The sequence below is a fragment of the Tenrec ecaudatus genome, chromosome 9 (genome assembly GCF_050624435.1).
Source record: "Tenrec ecaudatus isolate mTenEca1 chromosome 9, mTenEca1.hap1, whole genome shotgun sequence".
Lineage (NCBI taxonomy): Eukaryota > Metazoa > Chordata > Mammalia > Afrosoricida > Tenrecidae > Tenrec > Tenrec ecaudatus.
This window is the reverse complement of record NC_134538.1, coordinates 1,267,517-1,279,587: the sequence shown is the minus strand read 5'-3', so window position 1 is coordinate 1,279,587 and position 12,071 is coordinate 1,267,517. Positions and strand designations below refer to the sequence as shown.

Below are 12,071 nucleotides of genomic sequence, written 5' to 3'. Positions count from 1 at the left end.
CTTTAATTATTTGAGATCACTGATTCAAGATTTTTCCCCCCCTAGACTTGCTTACAAGTATCGTCACGTATGCACCCTTAGTTCTTCAGAGTTGTTCTTCCAAAATCACAGAGACCTTTGACTACTTGTCCTTTCTGCCCCTTCCAACCGTGCAGGGTCTACTCAAAGCAGTGCAGGTAAGTCTGCTCGCTCCCAAGTCACCTGCCCAAACAGGTTTCACTCTTGGAGTGAAGTCTGATGCCGTTCCTTACAAATCTGTGTCTGAGAAATCCTGTCTGTCTGGAGTTGGAGGCAAACACTTTGTGGTAAAGGGCTGGTGCACCACACTCGGCCGTTTCCTAGTGCCTTCCTCAGCGTGTCGAGCTCTCTCTCCTTCGACTGGTCCCCATCAGTGAAGTGATTGAAGACTATTGAGATGAGTAGGTTTACAAAGATGCTCACAACTAGTTTCAGTACAGTGTTTCTAAGAATGCTTCTCTCCGGACTACGGAGAACAGTAAATACAGAAGCCTGTCTATAACGCCTTACATAAGCCAAGTGGTAGCAGTATTGAGTAGAAATGAGCTAAGGCGAATGGACTTGTTCTGTTTTTTCATACACCGATTCTTTCTCTTTCAGCCCCTTCTCAAAGTCAGCATGTCAATGAGAGACTCCCTGATACTGGTCCTTCGGAAAGCTATGTTTTCCAGGTATGTGGCACCCTTTGAAGTCAGAGGAACTGGGGGCCGCCTTCTGATGCCGGGGCTGATGTGCACGGCAGCCATGCATCTCCATCCAACCCACCCGGCATTGTGCTAATGGCCAGTGTGATCTCATTTTATCCTGAGAGCGGCCCTGGGAAGTGAGCGCTGTTACAGTTGTTGTCTACAGACAAGGCGATACGGGCCTCGAGAAGGTAGTGCCTTTCCTAAGGTGCAGAACCAGGATCTGGACACAGGTCCAACATCAGGACTTAGGGCCTCAGGTACTCTGCCTGCAGTACCACTGCTAGAACGATCATCACAATGAAACTGCCGTGCCACAGACTGCCCCTGAGCTGGCCATTCACGAAACAGCTCAGCGGACTTTGGTATTACGGTCTCCTGGTTAGTAGGATGATAAATTGTTAAGGGACCCAAGTTCTGTTTGAGCTTCAACCAATGCCTCCTGACCTCTCTTCCTTTATTTCTTAGTATATAAGACACATCATAATACTGCCTCCTAAACATTGTACCGACTTAAGATGCCCAGTCAGTATCACAGAGGACTTGGTATAATGCACCCAAGGGAATCCCGAGGAACAACTCAAAGTAGTTGCTCTAGAATTGCCGGTTTGTTACTGCTGACGTCACGGCCACGGGCTGAGGCCAGTATAGACATACCTAGATAGCGTGACATCTGTAACTTGAACTAAGCCGTGTGCCTGAGTGAGAAGATGGTGTAACCCTCCATTTCTGGATGGAGGGTTACCGAGCACCGAGCACTGCCCTCTTCTGTGAAGAGACGGAACTCAGGAGAGGAAGCCCTCTGAGGAGTCCAATAAAAGTCCGCGTTGTCTTGGCGATGCGGCACTTACCATTGCATTTGTGGCAGTCTCGACACTCTTACGCACAACCCCTCAGAGACATGTGCACAGCATAGAAGCAAGTCCAGGCAGTGTCCCGAGGTTAAGGAGGTGACAACGGAGCCCCAGTGGTCCTGTGGTTATGCGCTTGCCTGTGCACCAAGAGGTCAGTGGTTTGTACCCACCAGCTGCTCAGTGGAGCAAGATAGGAAATATCAGCTGCCTTCCTGTAATGCTAATTGCTTCCAACAGCGGACGGATGCCTTATTTTGAAGTATGCAAATTGAGTTAGGTTTGCTCTGTGTTTCCTGGCTTATACACATGCCTTGTTGGTGTGGAACTAACTGAATTATTCTGACCCACAAACCTAGTCCTCTGAAATCAGAACTGCTTGTTCATTTCCTCTCTCTCTCTCTGAGCCAGCCAGCTCACTGCCCGAAAATCTGCCGTGGCCGGGTTTTTGCTGCTCCTGAAGAACTTTAAAGTCCTGGGCAGCTTGTCATCCTCCCAGTGCAGTCAGTCTATCGGCGTCAGTCAGGTAAGATGGCGCGCACGACCTTGTCCCCGGTGTCGGTGCAAGGTTGGCGAGGTGCCAGCTGTTGGCTTCCGCTCCTGCTCTGGTTATAAAAACAGGTGGCTTGGGTTCTCAAAGATGGTACCTGTTGGCCTGGTATGGCTCTGGACTCGACACTTAATGGAAATGTGGTTATTCTGAACTGAGTTATAGCCCAACTGCAAAATGTGCACTGGAGCTTGAAAACTTTATATGAAATAAAAGACTGTGATGTCTTACTAATCTCTTTGAGATGATCACATGTTAAACGATGATACGAGATTTCAGATATGTTGGATTATCTAAAACGGGTCCGCAAACTACGGCCCGCAGGCCACATGAGGCCCGCCAGGTGTTTTTGCCCATTTGTTTTTCTACTTCAAAATAAGAGGTGTGCATAGGAATTTTTTCATATTTTTTTAACTATAGTCTGGCCCTCAAACTAGTGTGAGGGACAGTGAACTGGCCCCCTGTTTAAAAAGATTGAGGACTCCTGATCTAAAATATATTTTTTAATTAATTCATCTGTTTCTTTGTACTTTCCTTTAATGTAACCACTAGAAAACTTTAAGTTGTATATGTGGCTTGTATCTTACTTCTCTATTTTTCATAATATTTTCTGTTGGGCAATAATGTGCTAGATGCGATGCAAAGTGCTTTCCATTAATTGTTTCATTGAGTCTTCACAGTAATCATCAGAAGATACTGTTACTATCTTCATTTTAAAGATGAGGACACTGAGACTGCGAGAAGTTAAATAACTTGCCTCAGGTCTTAGAACTACTGAGTGACAGCGTGATAGCGAATGAGAACTTAACCCCGAGCAGTTGGCTGGCATAGTGGCTAGAGTGTTCACCCAAAGGGCAGCAGTTCAAACTCACCAGCCACTCCATGGGAGAAAGATGGGACCGTCTGCTTCTATAAAGATTCAACGCCTTGGACACCCTGGGAGGGGGTTTTACTCTGCCCTGTATGGTCCATGCAAGTTGGAATCAATGGATAACTGTAGGTTTGGGCTTTGTTCTGTTTGTTTAGTCCCACCTACCTCGTTACACTGGAGTTAGGAATTGATGATCTTTTTAAGAAAATCAGACCGGGGATGACAGTTCTTTAACATGTCCATTTCTAAGTTAAAAACTCCAAGCCTACCTACTTTCTAAACCTCTCAGGAATCAGTAGAAGCTTATGTTTTTTTATGAAGCCAGATTCTTCTAGTTGCTGCAGACACGTAAGTCTTCCCGGCCTTTTTAGTAAAACTCGGCATACTGTGGCTCCAGGATTCAGGTGGCACCAACTAATCAGTGTGTCTCCCCGGCTGGGGCTGCCATTGGGGAAGGGTTAATCTCGCCAGCGTGCTTGTAAGTTCCCTTAATTCCAAAGCAGGATGAGAGCCACACTTGTCACAGCATGGGGATGATGGCAAGGCTGCCTCAATTGTGGGAAAAACTAAATCTATGTGTCTTTGATCACGGACCTCCTCGAGTTGCCTCTTTAATGGATGCTAGTTTGGTAAGGTAGACACGAACCAGCCTCTCTCTCTCTCTCTCTCTCTCTCTCTCTCTCTCTCTCTCAGGTCCACGTAGACGTTCATAACCGCTACCATTCTGTTGCCAATGAAACGTTTTGCCTCGAGATCCTGGATAGTTTGAGGAGGTGCCTGGGCCAGCAGGCTGATGTTCGAATCATGCTTTATGAGGTGAGTCAGCGGAGAGGCTGGAGCATAGGAACCCCCGGCAGCCCTGTTTTCTCTTCACGATGATAAAGGATAGTAGAAATATTCTTATTTGATGCAGTTGGGACCAGCAGACAATAGTGGTTAGCCAGAATTGTTTAAGGTTGGGAATTATAAAGAAGAGTTAAAACATCTAAAATGTTTTACTTTAAAATTTGTGCCAGGCCAAGTTTTTTTATTATTTTATATTTATAAAAAGTTTTAGTACCGGAAAGAAATCATCTCTCCTTGTTCCATTTCTTAATTTTAAAAAAGTTTTGGCTGTGCTTATTTGTTTTTTTGGGTTTTGAGTTTTTTTCTCTCAAAGACAAAGTTGTACAGTATCTTTCCTGAGATTCAAAAAGAAAAATCGCCATAGGAATTTTGACCTGGTCTTTAAGACTGGAAGGAACATTTCAGACGGATAGATTGTCGGGTGGTGCTTCCCGTTTGGCTGCATAGACACAGGGTGTGCTTTTGAAAGCACTGGCAACGAGGTGGAGAGACTATTCTAAAGGAAAGGCTGCTGACAGGGGAAGAGAGAAGAGAAGGAACCCAAGACACCCCTGACTGGGAAGAGGGGGGATTGTGACTGGGTGGTTAGTCTCGCGCTCAGTGAGCACAGATCGTTTTTGCTTAGGCCAGTGGCTCTCAACCTTCCTAATGCCGCGACCCTTTCATACGGCTGCTCAGGTTGTGGTGACCCCCAACCATACAATTATTTTTGTTGTTACTTCATCACTGTAGTTTTGCTGCTGTTATGAATCTTCATGTAAATATTTGATATGCAGGATGTATTTTCATTGTTACAAATTGAACATAAAGCATAGTGATTAATAAAAAATATGTAATTATATCTTGTGAAATATTTATTTCTAATTACAAATAAATAAAATTGTGTCTTGAAGCATGATGTAGCATGGGTAACAGTCTTCACACCTGGGTACTTGTATGTGGGCGTATGTGCGTGTGGACGAACCCGCCTGGAGACAGATAGAGGAACGGTGTCTCAGTTTCTAAGACCTTTGGAAATAATGTGTTTTCTTTTTTTTTTTTTAATAATATGTTTTATGATGGTCTTAGGCAACCCCTGTGAAAGGGTCGTTCAACCCCCAAGGGGTTGTGACCCACAGGTTGACAACCGCTGGCTTAAGCAAATAACCTCAACTTTCTCAGTTGTTCCTTCTGGCAAATATTATTGTCTCTCTCTCTATTTCTCGCTCTCGTTTTTTTTTTTTCAAAGCCCTAAGAATAGGGTGAAGAATATTGTATGATTTTCCACGTTATGAATGTCCAAGTCACCAATAGTCTTGATTGCTTTCTGTTTTGTTCCTCCCAGGGGTTCTACGATGTCCTTCGCAGGAACTCGCAGCTGGCTCACTCAGTCATGCAGACTCTGCTCTTCCAGGTAGAGGGATGACGGGCCAAGGGAAAGCAAGTAGAGGGCCGCTGAGACACAACCTGTCTCCACCCTTTGAAAGCTGTAGTCACTCCCACTGGCTTCCTGCTGCGCTGTGACCACACCTGGCACAGCGCTTGTTTAATCACCATTTATCTGCCCGCCATATTGACATCCGCTGTGACAGTCCCTCTGGCCTGTCTCCGGAGCCAAAAAGCTTTTTGAGGAATGGTTCTAGAAGGGCCGTCGGAAGCTGTGTGTAGCTGTTAGAGTTCTGATTGGTGAAAGAGGAAGCAAGTGACGGACGTCTGTTAAATCTGAGTAACAGCTTCCAGGGTGTCTGCTGTGAACTCTTCAGTGTTGAGTAATGTTTCTAAGTTAAGGACTATCTCAAAGCCCCGTGTGGGCTAGAGAATGCAAGTGGGGAATATCTTTTACACCCAACATTCTTTCATTAAGCATCCGTTTGAGCCCTTTCTCGTGGCAGCAGCTCTACTGAGATAGACATGACATGCATTGCGCATTGCAACACTGTGCGCCTCCACTGCAGTACAAGAACTCTCACAGAGAGACGCCGCCCCGCCCCCCCGCCCCAGCCCCCAGTCTGTTGTCACCTCAGAAGGAGACCCACCGCGCTTAGCCAGCATGTCCAAATTCCCCGTCGGCCCCAGGTGCCCGCCCTATGCAATTGCTAATCTACTTTCTGTCTCTATTTGTCTATTTGGACAACTTCGTGTAAATAGTATCATATGTGTGGTTGATTTTTACTACTTTCACGTACCATATACATTTAACTTTCATTCCTATTGTAGCATATATCAGTCCTTACCGATTTTTATGGCTGACGAATGTATCCTTGTATAAGATTTGAGTGTTTTTTATACATTAAGCAAGTTCCTGATGCTGTTCTTACTAATAGTACTCGCAACAATAGCTAATGTTTCATGTTGCTTGAGGGCCAACCATCCTATGAGCGAGCTTCAGAAAGTTTGTCGAAAATCCCCTTGCCCTCAGATTGCCTTTTTTCATGAACGTCTGTAAATCCCCTCGTGGAATTATATGAGGCTGGGTTTTCTAGGGAAACAAAACCAGTGACACGTGTATGTCTACACACAGAGAGAAGCTTAGTGCTCCCGGAATTAGGGAAGCCAGCAATAGTCCAGACGTGACTCTAGGTGATCCTCCTGCAATGCACCGCTGCCTAGGGCTGGGCTGGGGGTTCACAGGCCAGTGGGGGGAGAGACGGATTAGCAAGGCAGATGTGAGGCGGGCCTTGGAGAGCTTCCAGGCTGAGCGGGTACTGTCACGTGCCTGGCACATTTCCCAAGAGACCAGATGCAGGATCCATGCCTGTGGGAAGGAAAGCAGGTGAATTCTGCAGAGCTTCTCTGTGTAGATATCAGATAGGCCACACCCTCAAGAAGACACCTGCAGGCTGTGTGACCCACACCTTGTTGGGGAGGGCTTACCGACAAACCGCCAAGAATCCCAGCCAGGACACAAAACTTGACCATCACAAGCAGAAAGTGTTATGAGGCATTTTGGTGGATAATACCATTTAATCATCACAGCCATTCTGTGGAACAATTGACCTCTGTTTTTCAGGTTTATATTGTAAGCCTCTGAGAAGTTAAGAAATGTAGCTTGCCCAAGATCACACAGTAAATAAGTGACAGGGCTGGAATCGGAGCCTTGGTCTTTCTGACTCAGGAGCCCAGGCTTAACCATGTGGGCACTGACTGCCCTGAAAGCTTCCCGTGCAGACAGAGCACTGAAGTAAATGCAAGAAGAGCTGGCCTCTCGGTGGCCCTCCACGGACTCACCCAGTAACCTGGGCAACTAATTACTTTCTCATGATCTCCGTTTAGCTACATGAAATCAGTGGAAGGAGGACATTTTTAAGACCTCTTCCACTTTTTAGCATACTGTGAGCTTCCATGACCTAAGGTGATTCTCAAACACTAGACCTGCCCTTCCTGTGGACTGCTTTCCTGACGCAGAGCCCATGTTGAATTTTGACTCTGCGGAGTTTGATTCAGAAAGCCCGCTGATTACCCACTGCCTGGGGATGCACAGCGACAGCTATCTTGACTCAGTTGATGCAACTTGGTTTCCTCTGCAATTTTGAAATTAGCCTGAGAGAGTATAATGATTCCTAGAAGAGGGCTCTTTTAAAATAATTACTTCCAAAAAATCAGAATACAAGGGGGATGAACAACAGAAACACTGGTGAAGGGAGGCGGCGCTTGGTGTAAGATATGAAAATAATAATTTTATAATTTTTCAAGGGGCCCAGGGTGGGAGAGGGGGGAGGGAGGGAAAAAAGAGCAACTGATACCAAGGGCTCAAATAGAAAGTAAATGTTTAGAAAATGACGATGGCAACATATATACAAATATGCTTGATTAAATTGGTGTATGGATTGTTATGAGTGGTAAGAACCCCCAATAAATTGATCTTAAAAAATCAGAATGAAAATAACCTCTCTCAAACCTTAGAATTGTTATCCAGATAGAGAAGTTTAGAAATTTCTCCATGTTTTCATTATCAGACACATTGACCGCTGGTCAAATTTCACAAGCTTTTGTTTGCATGTTTCTTTTTTAGCGCCTTCTTTTTATGCAGTACAAAGTATTTTGGATATGTGTGTGATATATGCATGGCATCTAGTTTAAGACATTGAAGATTACCAACATCCCTCCGGCCCCCTGTAGGCCTCTCTGTGTTCCTTGTATACCAGGACCCATTACAGCATGGGTCAAAATATCCAACAAGGAAAAGCAACCCAGCTGCCCATTACCAGAGGAACGAGCACGTTAACAAAACAAAAATGTGGCCTTTTAATACACGCCGCATGGGTCAGCGTTGGAATGCGGTACTAGATGACAGCAGTCAGAGGAGCGGTAGGCAGCATCGTTCGCTTCCCGCCCACCTTGTCAGGGAGCTGAGGGCCTTGGGGAGGAGACTTGCTGGCAGAGTAGGATGCTTCTGGGCACTTAACTTTGCAGCCATAAAGCTCTACCAGACACCAGGCTGAGGGACCAAGGGCGAGAGAGAGGTTTGCCTGCAGCCACCACTGAGCAGAAGCTGTCCTGACCAGGAAAAGACTGTATCCTGCGTCCTCGCTGATCCTGACTTGTAAGCTGTTACGGCCTTCATAAACGGCATGGTCATGAGTATTACCTGATGGTTCTGTGTGGCCAGTGCAGGGAATTGACAACCGCAGCAGAGCAATACAGTCAGAATTGCTGAAAGGTTGGAGGGAAGACAAAGTCTTCCCTGTCCCTCCTAGGAGTCCAAGGTGGACGGTGGGTCTGGATTCTCCTTTCCCCTTAGGGAGTTAGACAGGTGATGTGCTTGTCCGGTGGGGAGTGTCCCCTGTGTGAAATGTGGAATTGTTACTTCTCTTATTTCGTTTTCCCCCGGATTTGTTGGGATGTTGCATGCAATCTAAGCTAAAATTTAACATTACTATTTTGGTTTGAGAAACCAAACCACGCCCATGGAGTTAATTCTGGCCCCTAGTGACCCCCCACAGGGAGCTCGGAGACTGGGTCTTGACTGGCACAGCCAGCTCCACCTTTGTCCAGCTGACCGCTGCTTGGAACCAGTGATCTTGCCGTTAGCAGTTCAGTGCTGGGACCACTGAGCCACCAGGGCTCCCTGCAGAAATAGTTTATCAGTGGTACTCCCAGCCGTTGGCCGTGAGACACTCTCCGGGAGCGTGTCTCCTCTCCCACCCGACCCCACTTACCCACAGCCCCCCTAGAATAAAGATGTCTCAAAACAGACAAACTCACTGCCAGCTAGCTGGTTCCGATTCATTGTGACCCTGTGTGATGGGGTAGGAAAGCCTCTTAGTTTCTAAGACTGGAAACCCTTATGGGAGTAAACAGCCTCACCTTTTCCTGAGGGAGGCTGTGGTTTCGAACTTCTGACCTCGTAGACATTTGATTTCCCTTTAGGAGATCCACCTGTCTGTGCGGTTCTGGCACATCCTTCGCTTTCAGTTCCGTGAGCCTCTCCAGCTGCAGCCTCTGACTGGCAGGTGCTGTCAGTGCGAACACTCAGTCCAGGGCTTCCTTTGCCGGGTTCATGCTTTCTCACTTTTTCCCACATACCCAGGCCTCTGAGGCGGTCTTTACCTTCCCGTCATCTTAGTTATCTATTTGAGTAAACATATCTGTATCTATCAATCAGTGTGCATTTTTTAATCATTTTATTGGTGGCTCATACAACTCTTATCACAATCCATACATACATCAGTTGTGTAAAGCACATTAGTACATTCATTGCGCTCAGCATTCTCAAAACATTTGCTCTCCACTTAAGCCCCTGGCATCGGCTCCTCATTTTCCCCCCTCCCTCCCTACTCCCCCCTCCCTCATGAACCCTTCATAATTTATAGATTATTATTTTGTCAGATCTTGCACTGTCCGACGTCTGCCTTCACCCACTTTTCTGTTGTCCGTCCCCCAGGGAGGAGGTCACATGCAGATCCCTATAATTGGTTCCCCCTTTCCAACCCACCTTCCTGGTATCGCCACTCTCACCACTGGTCCTGAAGGGATCATCCGTCCTGGATTCCCCGTCGGTGTGCATTTTAAATCTGTTGTTGTTCCTTACTAACAGGGTTTCTCAAGCCAGCGTCCGCCTGTTTGGAAAGGAAGCACAGTTTACTCTTTTTAAAGAATGTCATGTTTTGTGATAACTCAGCTGACGAAGCCACAGTTAAAATCAAGGTCTCGACTCCACCTGACAGTGACCCTGGGAGCAGTGATCCTGTGCTAGTCATCAAAAGCTTTCTACTGGGCCTTGAGCCCGATTCCGTACAAAATTACCGTAGACACATGAGCAGAAGCCGAGTTTTTCAGCACATTTTTTATGCCGTCTTGTGGTAAACTTAGGTGCTTGGCGGATATTTGGGTGGGCTTATACTTGCATATGTGCGGTATATCGTAATCCCTGGGCTGGCTTTGGGTGTGACAGACCCACCATCTACTCTGTGGGTGGAAGAGGAAGCTGTCAGTCCCTGTAGTGATTTACAGTCTCAGGAACTAGGGTTGCTTTGCTTTGAAAGTGACCTCATAGCATTGGGTTTTTCTTAGTTATGTTGTACCTTTGAAACAATGATGCTGACCAACCCGTCCACATTTGCACATTAACACTAGTAGAAAGTTATGGTTGAAGAACTAGAGCAATGCTTTCTCATTCAAGTTAATATAAGGACTAGAGGCACAAACCGGTATCATCGCTTTTCTACTGGGTTGACAGTTCAAAACTGGAGACCTCTCAGAAGACCTGGTGAACTGCTTCCAAAAGGCCCCAGCCTTAAAACCCCCGTGGGCACGCCTGCTCTGCACACATGGGGTCGATGGGAGTTGAAACCGACTCAGCGGCAACTGATGGCGACAACAACAAAATTCTTCCGAGTCCAAGATGGGAACGGAGGAAAATAGGAACTGATGTCTTCTCCGGCTCTGTTACTGCCAGTTAGTAACAGAAGCACGTTACATGGTAGTGCTGAATCCTTAAACGCGACCGTGAACTTGCATTTTAGTCATACCCTCATACTACAGCCGAGGAACCGGAACCTGGACGCCCGCTGTGGCCGTGGCACAGAGGAGAAGTGCTCCAGGGAGCTCGCAAGGCTGTCGTGCAATAGAAGCAGGCTCCCAGGGAGCAGTTGGGTCAGCCATCAAGGGCTCAGCGTGCCACCAGGCTCCCTTAAAGCATGATCGCGGTACCAAAATGTACAGTCAGTGGTGGTGCTAGGATTTGGGGCCCAGTCTTTCTCTCCTCGAGCCTATGCTCTGAGCCCCCATGCGGGCTGCCTTTGCCGTCTAGGACTTGATGAGGGGGTGGGAGCTTTCTGAGAGAGGCAGCCGGGTGGACTGGGACAGCGGATCCCTTCAGTGCGTTGCCTAGAGTCCTGGCAAAGGCTGAGGGCTGGCCAAAGCTGCAAAAACAGCGCTACACTGCTTGCGACAGTTGGGAGATGTAGCTTCGAAGGTATTGTACATTAAGCAGTGCCGTTACCTTGACCGGTTAAAAGAGTGAAGTACATTTTGCAATGTCTGTGTTCTTTCTGATCCACAGTTAAAACAGTTCTATGAGCCCAAATCTGATCTGCTGCCTCCTCTGAAACTGGAAGCCTGTATTGTGACCCAAGGGGACCAGAGCTTTCTACAAGAACCACTGGTGAGCCTCTCCCTCTTCCACGGTTGTTCTGGCTGTGGGTTAGGCTCAATCTTCGGGAAGAGAGACTTTCCTTTTCCCTGTGGAGCTGCCTTCGTGGTCCTCCCTGTGAATTTTTTGCTTTTAAATCTCCCTGCATCTTCCCAGGCCCATCACCACCTTGGGTCTCTGGGTAAGAAATTTCCACATCAGCCCTTAATCTTTGAGTAGGTATACGAAACCTATGTGCTTTAGAGGTCTCTGTGTGGTGGGGGGCGGGGGGGCGGTTTGCCGTCCAGAATAGGTGACCCAGGGAGTGTGCTGGGCTGTTGACTCTGAGGGATGGGAAAGCACAGGGTGGTTTTCTGGTCTCATGACCTGACCTCCAAAAGAGAGGACAGAAACAGAACCGCCTCACCTCAGGTGACTAACACTCTGGGCACGGGAGCTGGGCAGTCTTTCTGCCGGTCTATCCTGCCTTCACATGAGCCTCCTATGCCACGAGAGGTCCACAGTCTCAGGACAGAACACGCCCCTGGCCTTCTGGAATTCCCTTGGCACAAACCCTTAGCCTCAGAGTAGTCCTTAAGACTCAAAGGGGGGAAAAAAAAAGACTCAAAGGGAGGAGCGCGTATTTAACTCCACAGTCTGACTGACTACCAGGCCCAAGAGCCCTTAACTGGTGTAC

General features: G+C 47.2%; 1 protein-coding gene across 2 annotated transcripts in view; it reads left to right on the top strand.

Annotated features, from left to right (window-relative positions):
* Window positions 1–12,071, top strand: part of FANCI (FA complementation group I) — an 85,657-nt gene that overhangs the window by 48,111 nt on the left and 25,475 nt on the right. For both annotated transcript variants that reach the window (XM_075557840.1, XM_075557839.1), the window contains exons 15-20: window positions 46–176; window positions 619–689; window positions 1,967–2,081; window positions 3,670–3,792; window positions 5,147–5,215; window positions 11,306–11,407. In XM_075557840.1, the coding sequence (XP_075413955.1) occupies window positions 46–176; window positions 619–689; window positions 1,967–2,081; window positions 3,670–3,792; window positions 5,147–5,215; window positions 11,306–11,407 (611 nt within the window). The remainder of the gene's footprint in view (window positions 1–45; window positions 177–618; window positions 690–1,966; window positions 2,082–3,669; window positions 3,793–5,146; window positions 5,216–11,305; window positions 11,408–12,071) is intronic.